The 20,316-nt window shown below is 42.7% G+C and overlaps 1 protein-coding gene across 2 annotated transcripts in view; it reads right to left on the bottom strand.

Moving 5' to 3' along the window:
• The window catches only part of SERGEF (secretion regulating guanine nucleotide exchange factor), a 267,435-nt gene that overhangs the window by 211,647 nt on the left and 35,472 nt on the right, over positions 1–20,316 (bottom strand). For both annotated transcript variants that reach the window (XM_049890589.1, XM_049890590.1), the window contains exon 8: positions 18,372–18,530. In XM_049890589.1, the coding sequence (XP_049746546.1) occupies positions 18,372–18,530 (159 nt within the window). The remainder of the gene's footprint in view (positions 1–18,371; positions 18,531–20,316) is intronic.

Here is a 20,316-nt window from a genome sequence, read left to right on the forward strand (position 1 = left end):
GAGCTGATCCAACAGTCCTCAAAATGGGCCACTTCAGTGTTGGCACACATGCGAGAGCACTTTAAGGCACTGTCACTATGATTGAGAGCTCCCACAGGGCAGGCAAGGTCCCCTGAGAAAGGGCATGCACAGTGCCATCTGTCAAGAACCAAAAAACGATGGCAAAGTTACAAGTCAATCACTTAATGCTCACTTTTAGAGAGCTCCTGGAACAAATCAAGCCCCACCAGGAAAGAGGAAGAAGATTCTTTGAATGGAAAATGAGCCCTCTGCCAGGGGCCTCCAAGCCCTTCCTAGAGCCATACGGGTGCCTCCACCCACTGTGGACAGATGGGGAAGCCGAGGACTGCAAGACCTTGTAGACTCACAGGGACAAAGGTGGCCCTAAAGCCCAACGGCTCTCTGCTCTGGGCTTCCAAGAAGGGAAGAGAGCTGGGCCGTGGGCTGTGACTGTAGGCAGCGGTAACCGCTGAGAAATAAAGCAAGGCAGGGAGTACAGTGTGCTGGAACAGGGCGGTAGTGGTGACTTTTGATGGGGTGCCTCTACGAGAGGTGAGGTCTGGGTAGAACCTGACGTAAGTAAGGCAGCAGCTATGTGGGGCTGAGGGAAACAAGCACTCCAGCAGGGGGAGCTGCTAGAGCACAGGAAGGGTGCTGCATCGCCTTTCTCAGAAGGCTTTTTACCACCACCCACCACACCTAACCCTACTCTAGAAACACCTGCCCTTTATTTATTCAAAGGCCTCCTCCCCCAATCAGCTCACCACCACAATTTCTTTATACGTTTTCTCTAGGGAAGAGAAAAAAAAATTGGTTCCTTCCTGGCCTAAAGCCTGGGAGTAACTTACTCATTTCCAGTGCGGTAGTCACTTTGGTGGCAGATAGCGTGATGAGGCAAAATGAGTGGGAACTTTGATATCACACAGAACAGGCTTCAAGTGCCTACTTTGCTTCTAAACTAGCTGTGTTACTTTGGACAAGCCACTGGGCCTCTCTGGGCCTCAGCTGCCTCACCTGGAATGCAAGGGAAATGAACCCAACCTCAGGAGGTTATTAGGAGTAGGTAAGTGGTAGCATCTGGCCGAGCACCTAGTACACAGCGAGTGCTTGTCAAACATTTGCTCCCTGCCATACCTTGACCCCTGTGAGGATTTAAAAAAAAAAATTATTATTGTTAAACCGATTGTGCTAGCTCATATCTTATTGCAGCATGACTCTGGCAAGGCACTGTGTTGGGTGTGGGTGCTGCGGGATGAAATCTGACTAAGATTCCATCACAGCACAGCCTGGTAGGAGGGCCCTGAACTGGGCAGTCGGGAGCGTAGCAGAAAAGACAATGGGCACTGCCCTTGCTGGGGTAGAAATGTGGAAACCATTAGGACCAGAGCGTCTGAGAAATGAGGATAAAGGTAGACAGCTATCTGCTGTCCTCCTCCCTTCCCACCTCTGGCTCATGAGACCTGGGCCCAGGCACTTGTCTCCACAGTCTCCCATGGGGCAACCACGAGCTAGAGGCCTGGCCAATCTCAATTTTTCTCACAAGCAAGGACTATGAGGTATTAACTCACAGTGAGTCCTTAAGCAGCCCTTTTGCTTCTCTGGGCTGGGTTCTCCCATCGATAAAAAGAGGGGGAGGGCCTGGGTAACCTTACAGCTCTGACCTTGCTCTTTCTGACTCTGGACACAGGCTCTGCCTCATCCCCCAGGGTTTTCTGCCTGCCCACTGCTGCCATCTGGTGGCCCTCCAGGCCCAGCCGCACTTGGCTTTAGCCAGGCCCTGGGCAAGTCCCTTAGTCAAATGCACCCACTTCAAAGGGTGAACCTTGCTCCTGCTTCAGCTGGACACACACTGCACTTCTCCAAACCACAGATCAATGGGTATTCATTGCCAAGCACAAAATCCCAAAATAACATCAGAACTTCATCACCCTGGCAGAGATAACAAAAACTGCAGCTGAGAGCCTGACCTCCCTGGCCAAAAGAAGAAAGTAACCTGCCCAAGGTCACACAGCTGCCTAGCTCCCAGACCAGTGCACAATTCCATGTTGCCAGAATGTTAGGGCTGGTAGACACCCTGCAAGCCAAAAGCAAAGTCACCAGAGGGCCAAGAAAACAAAGCCTTTAAAAAAAAAAAAAAAAGCCTTTAGGAGGTGAGAAATAAATGGTCAGGATTCCTTATAAACCTTAAGAAACAGTAAAACAGGACACATGAACAAGCTGAGTGCTGCTTACTGAAATTCAGTGGAAACAGCAAATTGGGGGGTGACCAGGGTATCTCCCTAACCTTGGAGGTCATCACTCAGGAGAATACCTGCAGGATCTTCCATAAACCTGCACCCGAGCCACTGCTACAGCCTGGCTCCTAGAATAAGCTGACCACTGGGAGCGGAGGACCCACTGGGGTAGCATTATATGTTTGCATGTGCTTCTCCCCATCAGCTCCTGAGGCCAGGCTTGTGTCTTTTCTTCTCTACCTCTAGGCCTCTCAGCACCTGGCCAGAGGAGCTCTGTAAAGGTGTATACAGGGAGATCCCTTAGGCTCCTGCATAATCATGGGAACTCTCCACCCTTTGTGGACTCAACTGGTCACACCCCAGCTCTGTCTGTAGCCTTCTCCTAAATCCTATAGTGCAGACCCTGAAAAAACATACTGTGTAACTTGAAGTTAAGTCACTGCATTCTCTGGCCTCTGTCATTTCATATCTGCAACATAACGGGCGATCTTTAAAGTCCTGTTAATTCTGAAATTGTAGAATTTGAAACTCCCAGGCAAAACAAGGCTACCTTTCACCTGCAAATAGAGCAGGGAAAGGGGAGAGTAATTAAATAATGCTTCTCTCTAGTGGTTGAATGCTGTCACTACGCCCTCCTGGCTCAGTGAGCCTCTCACTAACTCCATTCAATCCCACCCTGAACTCTGGAACAGGAGACACTGGCCTGCAACCAGCCAAGGCCAGATGCAGAGGGGCAGGGGAGAAAGCAAGGACACCAGGCTCAAGGAAGAAATAAGGCCTCTGGGCTGGTTTCACAACAGTGAAGAAATTCCCCTTCTTTCGGAACAAGTGTATTTGGGAGCGCAAAGGACCTTTTGTGATCTCCAACTCCTCTATTCAGATGAGGAAACCAAGGCCCAGGGATGTTCACAAGGTACTTGCCCAAGGTCACAAAGCTGACTCATGACTGACCCAAAAATAGATCCAGCTTTCCTGCCTCCTGCTAGAGTCTCTTGCCTCTTTTTCACACTACCTCCCAACTGAGGCCTGAGGAAGTGACTAGTCAAGGACATGTGCACAGGAATGAATGGGTGACACAGGCGCCAGTTCTCTGCACTGAGAGGTAAGCAGTTTTTTTTTTTTTTTTAACTTAAACATTTATAGGGATATAATCAGACTGCAAATTTCAAACTCAGTACAGAAAATAGAAAATAAAATTAAGGAAGAAGTAAAATTATCTCTATTTGCAGACAACATGATCTTATACACAGAAAACCCTAAGGAATCCTCAAGAAAACTACTGAAACTAATAGAAGAGTTCAGCAGAGTATCAGGATATAAGATAAACATACAAAAACAAAAACAAAAATCAATTAGATTCCTCTATACCAACAAAAAGATCATCGAAGAGGAAATCACCACATCAATACCATTTACAGTAGCCCCCATGAAGATAAAATACTTAGGAATAAATCTTACCAGAGATGTAAAAGACTTATACAAAGAAAACTACAGTACACTTCTGCAAGAAACCAAAAGAGACCTACATAAGTAGAAAAACATACCTTGCTCATGGATAGGAAGACATAACATTATAAAAATGTCTATTCTGCCAAAAGCGATCTATACATTTAATGCAATTCCAATCCAAATCCCAACGACATTCTTTAATGAGATGGAGAAACAAATCACCAACTTCATATGGAAGGGAAAGAGACCCCAGATAAGTAAACCATTACTGAAAAAGAAGAACAAAGTGGGAGGCCTTACTTTACCTGATTTTAGAACCTATTATACCTCCACAATAGTCAAAACAGCCTGGTACTGGTACAACAGCAGATACATAGACCAATGGAATAGAATTGAGAATCCAGACATAAATCCATCCACATAGGAGCAGTTGATATTTGACAAAAGCCCCAAAACAGCTAAATGGGGGAAAGACAGTCTTTTTAACAAATGGTGCTGGCATAACTGGATATCCATCTGCAAAAAAATGAAACAAGACCCATACCTCACTCCATGCACAAAAACGAGCTCAAAATAGATCAAAGACCTAAATATAAAATCTAAAGCGATAAAGATCATGGAATAAAAAATAGGGACAACGTTAGGAGCCTTAATATATGGCATATACAGTATATAAAACATAACCAAAAAATGCAGAAGAAAAACTAGATAACTGGGAGCTCCTAAAAATCAAACACCTATGCTCATCCGAAGACTTCCCCAAAAGAGTAAAAAGACTACCTACAGACTGGGAAAAAGTTTTTAGCTATGCAATTTCTGATCAGCGTCTGATCTCTAAAATCTACACGATACTGCAAAAACTCAACTACAAAAAGACAAATAACGCAATTAAAAAATGGGCAAAAGACATGAACAGACACTCCACTAAAGAAGACATTCAGGTAGCTAACAGATACATGAGGAAATGCTCATGATCACTAGCCATTAGAGAAATGCAAACCAAAACTACAATGAGATTCCATCTCACTCCAGCAAGGCTGACATTAACTGAAAAAACACAAAACAATAAATGTTGGAGAGGCTGTGGAGAGATTGGAACACTTCTACACTGCTGGTGGGAATGTAAATGGTACAACCACTTTGGAAATCAATTTGGCGCTTCCTTAAAAAGCAAGAAATAGAACTACCATACAATCTAGCAATCCCACTCCTTGGAATATATTCTAGAGAAATAAGAGCCTTTACACGAACAGATATATGCACACCCATGTTCACCGCAGCACTGTTTACAATAGCAAAAAGATGGAAGCAACCAAGGTGCCCATCAACGGGTGAATGGATAAATAGATTATGGTATATTCACACAGTGGAATACTACGCATCGATAAAGAACAGTGATGAATCTGTGAAACATTTCATAACATGGAGGAATCTAGAAGGCATTATGCTGAGTGAAATTAGACAGTTGCAAAAGGACAAATATTGTATAAGACCACTATTATATGAACTCAAGAAACAGTTTAAACACAGAAAAAAATATTCTTTGATGGTTATGAGAGGGGGAGGGAGGGAGGGTGGGAGGGGGTATCCACTAATTAGATAGTAGGTAAGAGCTACTTTAGGTGATGAGAAAGACAACACACAATACAGGCAAGGTCAGCACAACTGGATTAAACCAAGAGAAGAAGTTTCCTGAATAAACTGCTTCGAAGGCCAGTGTAGCAGGGGCAGGGGGGTTTGGAGACCGTGGTTTCAGGGGACATCTAAGTCAATTGGCATAATAAAATCTATTAAACATTCTGCATCCACCTTGGAGAGAGGCGTCCGGGGTCTTAAACGCTAGCAAGCAGCCATCTAAGATGCATCAATTGGTCTCAACGCACCTGGAGAATGAAGAACACCAAGGACATAAGGTAATTACGAGCCCAAGAGACAGAAAGGGCCACATGAGCCAGAGACTACATCAGCCTGAGACCAGAAGAGCTAGATGGTGCCCAGCTACAACTGATGACTGCCCTGACAGGGAACCCAACAGAGAACCCCTGAGGGAGCAGGAGAACAGTGGGATGCAGACCCCAAATTCTCATAAAAAGACCAGACGTAATGGTCTGACTGAGGCTAGAAGGACCCTGGTGGTCATGGCTCCCAGACCTTCTGTTGGCCCAGGATAGGAACCATTCCTGAAGCCAACTCTTCAGTCAGGGATTGGACTGGACAATGGGTTGGAGAGGGATGCTGGTGACGAGTAAGCTTCTTGGATCAGGTGGACACTTGAGACTATGTTGGCATCTCCTCCCTGGAGGGGAGATGAGAGGGTAGGGGGGTTAGAAGCCAGAGAAACGGATATGAAAAGAGAGAGTGGAGGGAGGGAGCGGGCTGTCTTATTGAGGGGAGAGCAATTGGGAGTATGTAGCAAGGTGTATATAAGCTTTTGTGTGAGAGACTGACTTGATATGTAAACTTTCACTTAAAGCACAATAAAAATTAAAAATAAATAAAATTCACTCCTAATCCCACCAGTCAGAAATAATATTCTAGAATATTTCCTTCTAGTCTTTTCTATTCAAAGAACCTTTTTAAAAAAAACTAGGAATTATAGTAACTTATTGTAATCAAAAAAAATTTTTTTATTGTAATCTACTCTTTTCACTTAATATATTGTGAGCATATGCTTCTGTCATTAAATATCCTTCTAAGATATTCTATTTAATGGCTATATAATATTTCAACATAGGTTGTGCTATAATTTAACTAATCTACAATTTCATTTGTTTCTAGTTTGTTTCTCTCATTATAAATCAGGCTGCAATTAATGGCATTATAATTAATCTTTTAATACATCCCTGATTGTATCCTTAGGCCTGTTTTATTTTTGACAGGATAGAAGTTCAGAGCTAGAATGGCCCTTAGAGATCATTAAGTCCATATCCTCTTATTGACCATGTGGGGAAAAGGGGGACAGAACATTTACTGTCATGCCAGAGGACAAAGAGAAAGCAACAAAACCAAGTCCCAAACTCTCCACTTATTAAAATGTGACCTCCCCAAAGCCCAGCCACAATTTCACACCCTTCCCTGACCACCTGGCCCACACTGATCTTTCTTCCCCTGTAACCCTAGAGTCCTCAGTGCCTAGGCCACTCTGCCCTTTATCACATTCTTCTTATCCTTCTGCTAAATGTTTCATTTGTTCATCCAAACACAAGCTTCCTGAAGGTAGCTCTGCATTTTATATTCCCCTGTATTGTATAGCACAGCACTATATAGGGAGCCATTCCACAAATACCCGCTGAAGGCATCAAAGGTAACTAAAAATTTCCTTCCTCATTTCCTGGGAGAATACAGTGTCATGTGCAAAAGTGGGGGGAAGACTCTTCTTTGAAGAGTAAAAGAAGTTTAATTAGTGAATTAGGGCATTCTGAGATACATACCACTTGGAATTAGAGTAGCAGGCTTAGGGACCAAGGACCTGGTTCAAGATTTACTTTTGCACATCTACATGAACCAGGGCAACACAGTTAGCCAATCAGGGACTCATCTGTGAAGCAAGGTTAACACTGGCCTTGCCAACTTTATATGAGAAAATGGAAGTAAAAGCACTTCAGAGTGATAAAGATGGTCCGTGAGAGTTAGGATTGCTGTCCTACAGTCATAAATGGAAATGTAGCTGCTTCTAGGAATCGTGGAAGGGTCTCCTGCTCCTGGGGCACCCATCTCCCAGTTTCTAATCCACACACATACCCATTAAGGGAACTGATGGCTTCAATCTTCAGTCAGAATCAGTGTTTTCTTGAAGCAGAACTATATATGTACAGAAAGAATTCTCATTCCAGGTTCAGGTCCCTGGGTTTGCCGAAGTCATCCACACTTCCTCATTGTCTCTGGAGAGAATGTGACAAGATGGAAAGAGCACTGGACTAAGAGTCATGAGACCTGAGTTCTGGTCCTAGCTCCTTCACTCACTCCCTGCACTTCCCCTCTTTAGTTCTCAGTTTCCCTATCTCGAAACCAAGCAAGTTGGACCATATAGTCTCTACATTCCCATTCAATACTGACATCCTAAAGATTCTAGGATTAAAAACCAATGACTTTAATAATAAGCTAAAAACTATCCATTTTGAAATAGTCCTTTCAGCTCAGTATGACTTTCAATCTTCGGGTTTTCCAAGTTCTAAAGCACAAACATGGGTTCTCAAACCACCTGCTTTAAATAGAGCCTAAACTTTTTTTTTTTTATGAGGTCAGAATCTCCCTGAGCTTAGTTGAGGCTTCATGATATATGGTCCCAAAGAAGATGGAGTAATGTACACTGTCACCCTATTCTGGAAAGGATCTCGGCCCCAAAAGAGAAAAATCAGCATTAAGTGTATTTATAAATTCAGTTTAGTGTGAATCAATGGCTGGGCTTGGATTTCACTAACTCTTTGACATCAAATGCAATAAAATATTTCTTGGTCTGTGACACCTAAAGAAAAGACAGTGGTTACAATCTGGTCCCTTCCACATGTGCCACGCAATTCCCCACTTTAGAGGAACAACGAAAGAAAAAAAAAAAAAAAACCCTCCACCAATAGGACCTAACCAAAACCAGAAGGAGGACAGTGATGGATTCAAGAGGAAAAACAATTTACTGGAAAGTAGAACTGGGTTTCTAGCTTCAATGCTGCCATAAAACCACTTTCTCTCCTCTTGGTATCAGTTTTCTCATTTGCAAAGTGAGGTAGTTGCTTCTTCCATCTCTGATTCTCTAAAACTTCTAAGACTCTAGGACTTTTTTTGGTGATACTGAAAAAGGTGAAGAATGTCAAAGAACTCTTTGTGTCTGGGCCCACTTTTTCAATCGACATCCCTTGAGAGACCACATGGCTACTTTGGGATACTGCATGGCTCAGGGAAAGCTTTCAGCATCCCAAAAGCAGCCAGATTCTAGGCCTTCTGACCAACCCCACATTAAGATTTGGATCTTGTGTAAATCATTTTCCTTGAAGTTCTAATAAATCACTGGCAACTAGCACTTAGCATTTGTAAGCATTGATCTTTCTGCACTCTCCAGGAGAGTCCTGAATCCACTTGTTACCTACACAGAGACATTCATATCCAGCCCCACAGAGACCTCTGCTCCAGAGAGAAGAAATGGGGTATACAACCTCTAGAGAGCTCCCCAGTTTCCAAAAGGACAGAGGGAGCTAATGCATATTGAACAGACATATGAGCCCAGTCCCGTGTGACTGCTTTAACACAGTATCTCAGTTAATTCTCATACTATCCACTGCTGTCAGGTCGATTCCGACTCACAGTGACCCTCCAGAACAGAGCAGGACTGCCCCGTAGGGTTTCCAAGGAGCGGCTGGTGGGTTTGAACTGCTGGCCTTTTGGTTAGCAGTCGAATGCTTAACCGCTGTGCCACCAATTATTTCCCCATTTTACTGAGAAAATAAGCTCAGAGAAATTAGGTTTGTTTATTTGTCCCATGTGTTTTGAGTACCAACCTAGTATATGCCTAGTACTTTGATAAGCACTGAGGATGCTCACAAAGGTAAGCAAAAGCAAACATGGCTCCTGCCCTCATGAAGCTTACAGGCTAGTGGGGGGGGAATTAACCAGAGAATCTTACAAAAACTATACATTGCTTAGAGGAGGAATCTGTGGTGTTCTGTGAACAGGTAAAAGGAAAAAGTTACTAATTAGGGATGTCAGGGGAAGGCCTCCTTGAGGAGGTGATGATTAAGCTGAGGCCTGAAAAAAAGAGGATTTAAGCCAAAATGAAGCAGGGGCACAAGGATAAGTGTGCCAAACAAGGAAACATCAGGTACAAGGCACTATGGTGGGGAATACATGATGCAATCAAGATGCCAAGTAAAGGCCAGAGTGACTTTCACAGAGATCAAGAGGCAGCATGGTAAGAAATGGGGCGGGCAAAAGGTCCACCACACAGGACCCAGTAAGGATTTGGCTTTATCATAAGAGCAATGGGAAGCTGTTTAAATGTGACAAGTGCGTATGAAAAGATCTTCCAACTCTGGCATGGAAAACAGATTGGAGGGAAGGAGTGAATGTGGGAAGATTAGGACACCAGTCAGGAGGTCACTGCAGGGTCCAGGCAAGAGGCGACAGTGGCCTGAACTATGGTGGTGGTAATGGAGATGGAAAGAACTGCCCACTACCACACAACCAGTAAGCCTACAGAGCAAGATTCAAATCTAGGTCTGTCTGCCTTTACAGCCCTTGTTTCTCTCTACACTGTCACTATTCATTCATTCAGAAATTGGTTACTGATCACCTAGTACTACCTGCCAGACCTGCCCCAGGTGCTTGGGGATACAGCCATAAATAAAATGTAGAATTTACAGTCCAGACACCAGACAAATAAGGATACAAATAAACATGCTGTTGTTGTTGGGTGCCATCGAGTTGGTTCCAACTCACAGTGACCCTATGTACAACAGAACAAAACACTGCCCGGTCCTGCGCCATTCTCACAATCCTTGTTATGCTTGAGCCCATTGTTGTAGCCACTATGTCAATCCACCTTGTTGAGAGTCTTCCCCCTTTTCACTGGCCCTCACTTTACCAAGCATGACGTCCTTCTCCAGGAACTGATTCCTCCTGATAACAAGTCGAAAGCATATGAGACGTAGTCTTGCCATCCTTCCTTCTAAGGAGTGTTCTGGTTGTACTTCTTCCAAGATTTCCGCAGTCCGTGGTATATTCAATACTCTTTGCTAACACCACAATTCAAAGGCATTGATTTTGTCAATTCTTCTTTGGTCTTCCTTATTCATTGTCCAGCATTCACATGCATATGAAGCAGTTGAAAACACCATGGCTGGGTTAGGCACACTTAAGTCTTCAAGGTGACATCTTTGCTTTTCAACACTTTAAAGAGGTCTTTTGCAGCTGATTTGCCCAATGCAATGCATTTTTTCAATTTTTTTAATTAAATTTTTTATTGAATTTTAGATGAAGGTTTACAGAACTAGCTTCTCATTGAACAGTTAGTACACATACTGTACTATGACATTGTTAACAACCTCACAACATGTCAACACTCTCCCTTCTCAACCTTGGGTTCCCTTTTACCTGCTTCCCTGTCCCCTCTTGCCTTCTAGTCCTTGTCCCTGGACTGCTGTGCCCCTTTAGTCTCCTTTTGTTTCATGGGTCTCTCCAATCTTTGGATAAAGGGTGAACCACAGGAATGGCTCCATTACTGAGCTAAAAGGGTATCCCAGCACCATATTCTCATGGTTTCTCCAGTCTCTGTCAGGCCAATAAGTCTAGTCTTCGTTTTGTGAGTTAGAATTTTGTTCTACCTTTTTCTCCAGCTCTATCCAGGACCCTCTATTGTGATCCCTGTCAGAGCAGTCAGTGGTGGCAGCCAGGCACCATCTCTTGATTTCTTGACTGCTTCTTCCATGGGTGTTGATTGTGGATCCAAGTAAAACGAAATCCTTGACAACTTCAGTATTTTCTCCATTTATCATGATGTTGCTTATTGGTCCATTTGTGAGGATTTCTGTTTTTTTATGTTGAGGTATAATCCATACTGAAGGCTGTGGTATTTGATCTTCATTAGTAAGTGCTTCAAATCCTCTTCACTTTCAGCAAGCAAGATTGTGTCATCTGCATATCGCAGGTTGTTAATGAGTCTTCTTCCAATCCTGATGCTCCATTCTTCTTCATATAGTCCAGCTTCTCAGATTATTTGCTCAGCATACAGATTGAATAAGTTTGGTGAGAGGATACAACCCTGATGCACACCTTTCCTGACCTTAAACCATGCAGTATCCCTTGTTCTGTTCGAACAACTGCCTCTTGATGTATGTACAGGTTCCTCATGAGCACAATTTAATGTTCCAGAATTCCCATTCTTTGTAATGTTATTCATAATTTGTTATGATCCACACAGTCGAATGCCTCTGCGTAGTGAATAAAACACAGGTAAACATGTTTCTGGTATTCTCCACTTGCAGCCAGGCTCTGATAACAGTAATGATATCCCTGGTTCCACATTCTCTTCTGAATCCGGCTTGAACTTCTGGCGGTTCCCTGTCGATACACTGCTGCAGCTGCTTTTGAATGATCTTCAGCAAAATTTTACTTGCACGTGATATTAGCGGTATTGTTCGATAATTTCCGAATTCAGCTGGATCACCTTTCTTAGAAACAGGCATAAATATAGATCTCTTCCAGTCAGATGGCCAGGTAGCCATCTTCCAAATTTCTTGGCATAGATGAGTGAGCACTTCCAGGGCTGCATGAGTTTGTCGAAACATCTCAATTGGTTTTCTGCCAATTCCTGGAGCCTTGTTTTTTGCCAATGCCTTTCAGTGTAGCTTGGACTTCTTCCTTCAGTACCATTGATTCCTGATCATATGCTACCTCCTGAAATGGTTGAACATCAACAATTCTTTCTGGTATAGTGACTCTGTGTATTCCTTCCACCTTCTTTTAATGCTTCCTGTGTTGTTTAGTATTTTCCCCATAGAATCCTTCAATATCACAACTCAAAGCTTGAAATTTTTCTTCAGTTCTTTCAGCCTGAGAAATACTGAGCATGTCCTTCCCTTTTGGTTTTCTACCTCCAGGTCTTTCTTTGCACATGCCATTATAATACTTTGTCTTCTCAAGCTATCTTTTAAAATCTTCTATTCAGCTCTTTTACTTCATCATTTCTTCCTTTCATTTTAGCTACTCGACATTCAAGAGCAAGTTTCAGAGTCTATTCTGACACCATTTTGGTCTTTTCTTTGCTTCCTGTCTTTTTAATGACTTCTTGCTTTCTTCATGTGTGATGTCCTTGATGTCATTCCACAACTTGTCTGGTCTTCAGCCATTAGCGTTCAACGTGTCAAATCTATTCTTGAGACGGTCTCTAAGTTCAGGTGGGATAGGCTCACGGTCATACTTTGGTTCTCGTGGACTTGTTCTAATTTTCTTCAGTTTCAACTTGAACTTGCTTATGAGCAATTGATGATCTGTTCCACAGTCGGCCCCTGGCCTTGTTCTAACTGATGATATTGAGCTTTTCCATTGTCTGTTTCCACAGATGTAGTCGATTTGATTCCTGTGTATTTCATCTGGTGAGGTCCATGTGTACAGTTGCCATTTACGTTGGTGAAAAAAGGCATTTGCAATAAAGAAGTCATGGGTCTTGCAAAATTCTATCATGCCATACCCAGCATCATTTCTATCACCAATGCCATATTTTCCAACTACCAATCTTTCTTCTTTGTCTCCAACTTTTGCATTCCAATCACCAGTAATTATCAATGCATCCTAATTGCATGTTTAATCAATTCCAGACTGCAGAAGCTGGTTAAAAAAAAAAAAATGGTAAAGACAAATAAACATATACCATTATAAATTGGGGTAAATACCATGAAGGAACAATAAAGAGTGTGATCAGAGATTTGAACAGGGAAAATTACCTACAAAGCCAGGAAGAGCTTCCAGACTGTTGATAATATAAAGAGCCACTTGCCTGCTGCATGTGAGTAGCGGACTAAGGAAACTGCCTGTCACAGTTGGATATCAAGCACAGCATCCTGGTCAGCTTATGAATCCTCAGGGAAGAAACTGGTATGTCTCAAAGCCCTGCTGAAATAGAAGCCTTTCTCAAACCAACTACTAACTCCTTAATTCACTCACATATCCCAAACTCAGGCACCTCCCACTTATGTGTGCATTGCATTTTACAGTTAGCTGGGATCTTTCACACAGGTTCATTCATTTGAACCTCACAGCAGCCCTGTGTAGAAGGCAGGCTGGTTGTAATACACTACTTGAAAGATGGGGAAACTGAGGCCTAGCTATGTGAAGTGACTTGACTAAGGACACCACACTAGGAAAGCACCCAGATCTGCCATCCATCTCTCACTATAAGCACCTTGGGCCAGGAAATCATCAATCTCAGATGAGACAGCTGCAGGTCACTGAGCCTGCAATAAAGACACCGAGAAGTCCCACGAAGTTCTTGAGAACAATGATCGGGGACATTAAGCAGGCTGGGAAAGGTTTCTAGAATGCAGCTCCACCAGCCGGGAGATACAGGTACCCTTGCCAACTCTCCCAGATTAGAACAGGTTCTCTTGGACTCTCTCCAAGTGCTTCTGACTAACAGAGAAAAGTATTTTTCCATCACAAACACTGCAGGCAGGCACCAGACTCCTCAGAAGGCAGTGCAGAAAATGCATCCCCGATTCCCGTAGACAAACTGTGAAGTGGTTCTGATATATGCGAATTACCATTGCTAAGCACCTACCCATGTCAGTCTTGGGTAGTGTGTCTCTACTTTGACACTATTTACATTTTGGGATGGGTAATTCTTTGTTATGGGGGGCTGCCCTTGCATTGTAGAATGTTTAGCAGCATCCCTGGTCTCCATCTACCAGATGCCAGTGGCATCCCCTAGTTGTGACAATCATAAATGTCTCCAGACATTGCAAATGTCCCCTAGGGGACAAAATCACCTCTGGTTAATATGCACTGGTCTAGGGACTATGGAGAAGGAGAATAGCAAAGTCCTTTTCTCTCGCCCTATCCCATCCCATTCCATCCCTTCTCTCCTGGCCAGATAAATGGTCACTAGGCAGAAGCTCTTTTTTTAAATCAATGTCACAGAACTAATACCTCCCAGAAGGAGACTCATCAGCTCTGTGCTGATGTGGTCCTCATGTAGGTCCCAGGAACAATACATCACTAGAGCTTGTGAAAACAACCACAGTCAAATAACTCCTTGTTCCACTAATGAGCTGTTTCTGACCCTGCTAGGAAATCGTGTTCCCGTTAATGTGAGCAGCTGAGTCTGATTAAATTGGAAGCCTTGAGAGTTTCTCCTCAATGACACTGGGCCAGGGTAAAGGCTTCCACTGCTGCTAGGAGGAGCACAAAGATGGTGAATCAAATAAATAGCAGGAGACTCCCATTTACGCAGTAGTCAGTACAACAACCAGGACACTCAAACAACCCAGCTTTCAATAGCTCTGGACTTAGGAGAAAGGGGAAAATGACAAGGAGATAAACAAGCAATCTGAATTAACAAGTTAATTAGACAGCTGAAACATTACCAAAAACTCAAGCTCTCTAGTAGAGGTGGAGACCTGAAGCTGAGCTCCAGAGCAGCTGGGGTGACTCACACAGTGTCAGGGATGTGGGTTCCAACCTCCCACCCCAAGGGCTGGGCTGCTGGCCCAGGCGTGAGAATCAGCCTCAGTTACAATGCTTCAAAGCTAAAATCAAAGCAGCAGAATCTTAATGTCTTTCAGTAATCAGATACCTAACTAGTTAAAGGGTTTACTAGCAGACTCAACCAAACTCACTACCCTTTGGGAGTAAGTGTATTTTACTGCACTGCAATTCTCTGAAGACCAGCTAATCATGAAATGCCTACCTGTTAACACCCAATTATTCAGACTACTGCAGGCAGTTAACCAAAATACACTCTTCTTCACCTGTTTCTGGATGAACGAAATGTACTGTGCACACAAAATGACTTACCCAAATTAGTGGTCAGTCTACTCTGAAGGTCTAATTTATAAGATATGCTAGACAAATCAGAAGCAATTTCTATGTTTACTAGAGCATGAGTTTTGGAGTCAGACCAACCTGAGTTTGAATCTCCTCCCACCACATTTTTCAAAGTGGCCTTGGGACATGTGCTGGAACTGTGAGCCTCAGTTTCCTTGCCAATAAAATGGTGATAAAAATGCTCAGTTTGTGGGAAGATTAAATGATTTAGTAGATAAAGTACCTAGGACCCAGTACTGGCACACAATAGATGCTCAATAGAAGTTACCCTAACTTGATGTTGAGGCTATAAATGGCCAGTGGGGAGGGGTGGCATAGGCCTAGGGCAAGAGTCTGCATTATAAGATTTAAAAATTAAACTGTTGTATTATGTTAACATGATTCGAGTTAAAACAGACTAACAAAGCAGTACCTAGTACCTAGTTAAATTTAAAGGGCCTTAATAAACATAAAAATAATTTGCCTTAGCAAAAAAAATAATAACTTGCTTCACAGATGTTTGAAAAGTACCCTCAAGTTTATCCAGACCCTGACTTTATTTAGTAGTCATCTGTACAAAATGATTTGCCAGACAGACACAGCCCATTCCTAAAATCTCAGAGACTTCTACGTTTTGAAATACAGAGTATCCCAGGTCATTGTTTCTCAAAATTTAATGTGCAAAGGAATCACTTAGATAGCTTTTTAAACTACTGTTCTGATTCAGAAGGTCTGGGGTGGGGCCTGAGATTCTGAATTTCTAACAAGCTCCAGGTGATGCTGATGGTGCTGGTCCACAGATAAATTCTGAGTAGCAAGGTCTCAGGATGCCCTTTTCACCCTATGACATCTGGTAAATACTATTCAGCCTTCAAATCCAGCCCAGATTCTACATGCGTCTTCTGAAAATCCTTCCTTAACCACATCCTCCACACAGTTTCTATGCTAGTTTTGCACTTTGTACTTAGCTCTATTATTGCACATCTCACACTGGAGTGCAGTGAAATTTAATTACATGTCTGTCTTCCCCAGTGGGCAGTAGATTCCTTAAAGGAAGAGTCTGTATCTAGTACTGGGCATGGTACATAAAGAGATCCTCACCATTTGCTGGATGGGTGGGTGGGTGGGTGGATGGGTGGGCGGATGGGTGGGTGGATGAATGAATGCTAAGTCCTCCATCTCTATATTCTTAGACTTAAGCCTATCTACATATTCTAGTTGGAAGGCATGGCCCATGCCTTTTCTCCTCTGTTTCTCCAAGGCTTAGCACATTGCTCAATAGCAATTAATTGACTTGGTTAGACTCCTGAATCGAAAGAGACAAACTGAAGCTCTCTGTCATGAACGAGAGGCTTTTGCACTGAGTCCTAGTGAAGAGGTCAGCAATCCTAGTCTTCTTCTATGCATCTGAGTATGTTTAGTCTCTTAACGAGAAGCAGCTTGATACAGGAAAATGAGTACATTCTCCACGAGGTAGTGGCGGTACAGAAGTGAGCAAGACAAATATGGTGCTTTCCCTCACAAAGCTTACGGTCTAGAGGAAAAAAGCAGGTATTATACAATTACACAAATAAGCAGCTGGCTACTATGTTCAGTGAGGAAACCCTGGTGGTGTACTGGTTAAGTACTACGGCTGCTACCCAAAAGGTCGGCAGTTCCAATCTGCCAGGCGCTCCTTGGAAACTCTGTGGGGCAGTTCTACTCTGTCCTATAGGGTCGCTATGAGTCGGAATCGACTCAGTGGCAGTGGGTTTGGTTTGGTTGGGTTTATGTTCAGTGAAGGAGTTCCTGGGGGGCACATACAGTTAAGTGCTCCACTGCTAAACAAAAGGTTGGCAGTCCAAATCTACCCAGAGGCACCTGAGAGAAGAAAGGCCTGGTGATCTGCTTCCAAAAGATCACAACTTTGAAAAAACCCTGTGGAGCGAAATTCTACTCTGCATACACGGGGTCACCATGAGTCAGAGGGAACTGACAGCAACTGCTTTATGGTCAGTGAATCTCTGTAAGAAAAGTTTGTGTAGGTGGTCTTGATCTTCAAGCAGTCTGAATCTCTTTTAGGACAGTCATGCTCTTCCTCCAAATGAATCACACACTCTCTTTAGTGTATCCTCTAAAGTGGTCAATACATATACCTTTGTGGTATAGGCCTTTGTCCCAAGGTGATTATAAAACTCTTTTAAAGACCAGTTAAAAGCATCATAGATACAAATGCTCATAAGTCTATGTTTTTGTGTGCAATTGTGAAGTAAGACTTACCAAGGATAACTGAAGCTGACCTGAAAACCTGCAAAACCCAGAAAGTACTGGAATAACCGTCTCCAGGTATTTGGGAGTCTAGAGGTCTATGTGTAGCTAACAAGCAAGATAAAAGTAGGCAAAGGGACTCCTGAAAACCCCTGAAGTTCAGACGGCCTTGACATGATAATAAATCTTTTAAGAATTACAAACTGCCTGTCTAGGGAACTCTGTGTAAGTCAGCAGGAGCTCCGGAAGGGAGGGAGGAAGAAAGGCCATGAAAAAACAAAACCAGAGAATAAGTCAGGACTGTGAAGGCTGGGAAAAGAGACCTGCCCTGAGGGAAAGATGAGAAGGAAATAAAGACTCAAGAGAAGGTAAAGATGCCAAAGTTGTATAGCATGACACAGTAACACCTGAGGGAATATACGGGATGTCTGAATCAATGTACACAGTTTGTTATGGTCAATAAAAGTTTAACTCAGAACACCATGCCAACTACGATCCAAAATAATGCTCCCGCCTCAATCTTGAAATATTTATCTTTATCTTAACATTTTCTGGTGCTTTTAACTTAGACTCAGGTGGAAATACAAACAGAGTCATCTCTTCAGCTGTGACAACACAAAGACTCCCCAATCAATCTGGACAAATCTCTGGGTGATGTTTGCTGCAGTGGATTCCTTCTCAAAACCTCCTGAACTCTCAGGACCAGAAGGAATTAACCTAACCCAGCTTTTCCTTTTTTTGATGCAAACCTGTGACCTAGAGTGGAAAAGCCACATAGCAGGCTGAACACAAACTAGGTCCCAGGCCCTCCCCTTTCCAGTCCTTAAAGCTTTCATCAAAAAAAATTAACTTCCTTAATCCCAAGCATTTGCGACTGTTTAGACAGCTGCCCCCCAGCTGCTCTTACCAACCACAAATTTTCTGCTGCTTTCTCACCTGTCTGGGCGACCAGGTGTGTCCACCCACTCCAGACGGCAGTGACCTTTTCATTCTGAAAACAGTGTACTTCTATTTTCTGGGGCACAGGAAGGAAAGCAGCCTGGGCTGACAGTTGCCCATGTTTGTTGCTCCCCCAAACATACAGCTCTCCGGCATCTTAAACAAACAGAAGGAGAACAAAAGAGGGTGAGGTCATTAGTCTGAAGTGATGGAAAATGGATCATGTGTAAAAAAAGAAGTGGTTAAAAGAAGTTTTATCCTTTTGCTGCAATGGTGAGTAAAGCAAGACACAAAACTCATGTAGCAATAAAATATAAGTTTTTTTTTTTTATTATTCTATATATATAGGGTCACTATGAGTTGGAACTGACTCGACGGCAGTGGGTTTTTTTATACATGGGAAACAAGGCCAGATGTTTTCAGGGGGTCGTTAAGGAATAGGAATATGTGACTTTTTTCATTTATTCATTCAACAAATATTCATTCAACAAACATTTATTCAACATCTTCCATGTTGTGAGGATGGTACACGACTGGGCAGTGTTTCATTCTGTTGTACTTGGGGTCACTACAAGTCAGAACTGACTCAATGGCACCTAACAACAACAACGGCCATGCACAAGACTTGTTTCTCTATCTTCCACATTTTTTAAATATGTACTTGCAAAAATATATTAACTCTTAAAAATAACAGGTTAAAAGATACATTATTGAAGCATACGCTTTCTAAGCATAAGAATATTTCACTGTAAGCACATCCCTGTCCCTGTCAAGCAGAAAATATAATACCATCACATAACATCACATCATTGTAGCACTTTAGCTCACTCGAACCTCATAACAATCCTGTGCTACATAAGCAGGGAGGAAATTGACTGACAGCGTGACTTAAAAGGAAGAGACCAAGTTTGGAGTCAAGTGACTCTGGCTTCTATTCCTGGATCCAATATGTGACCTTGGACAAATCATTTCCTCTCGAAGCCTTAGTTTCACCAGCTAAAAATTGCAAGGGAGAACGGTTGGTCTAGAAGAGCAGACAATATAACGGATGGCACTGGTAACAAGAGAGATGGGTGGGCAACTATGGAATCCAGAAAGCACATGCCTGTCTAAAAGGCATTCACATTCAAGTTTTTTTAAACTGAAAGCCAAACAAAATGAGGTTAGGGGCTACAATTTGGCCTATGGGTTGTCAGTTTGTGATTCCTTATATGATCTCCAAAAGTTTTCCAACTCTAACATTTTAAGGCTCTACAACTGTGGCATTAAACCAAAAAACCAAACCCAGTGCCGTCAAGTCGATTCCAACTCATAGCGATCCTATAGGACAGAGTAGGACTGCCCCATAGAGTTTCCAAGGAGCGCCTGGCAGATTCGAACTGCCAACCCTTTGGTTAGCAGCCGTAGCACTTAACCACTATGCCACCAGGGTTTCCATGTGGCTATTGGGCACCAGAAATGTGTCTCATCCAAACTGAGATGTGTTTTAAGTAAAAAATATGCCAATAGACTGCAAAGTCATAGTGCCAAAAAATTTTTTAAAAAGTAAAATAGCTTACCAATAATTTCCATATTGATAGCATGTTGAAATAACATTTCAGATATAACAGATTAAGTAAAATATATTATTGAAACTAATTCACCTGTTTCCTTTTTAATTTGGAAATGTTGCTGGTATTATATTTCTATTAAACAGCACTGTTCTAGAAGATAAATTAATCAAGGGCGAGAGTTGTGATTTTTGTAAGATCACGTGACTAAGAAGGAATCAAGCTGTCACCAGATACCAGGTCTTCTGGTCCCACTCCATCATGTGACTACCCAATAAAGCTTTACAGTATTACTTGTCCTAGGACAGTCTGGTACATTCCCAAAAACGCATCAAAACCCATACAGTGTCACTATAGGGCATCAGACTAAGATTCAAGAGCCTCTGGTTCAC

The sequence above is a fragment of the Elephas maximus genome, chromosome 7, assembly GCF_024166365.1.
Source record: "Elephas maximus indicus isolate mEleMax1 chromosome 7, mEleMax1 primary haplotype, whole genome shotgun sequence".
Taxonomy (NCBI): domain Eukaryota; kingdom Metazoa; phylum Chordata; class Mammalia; order Proboscidea; family Elephantidae; genus Elephas; species Elephas maximus.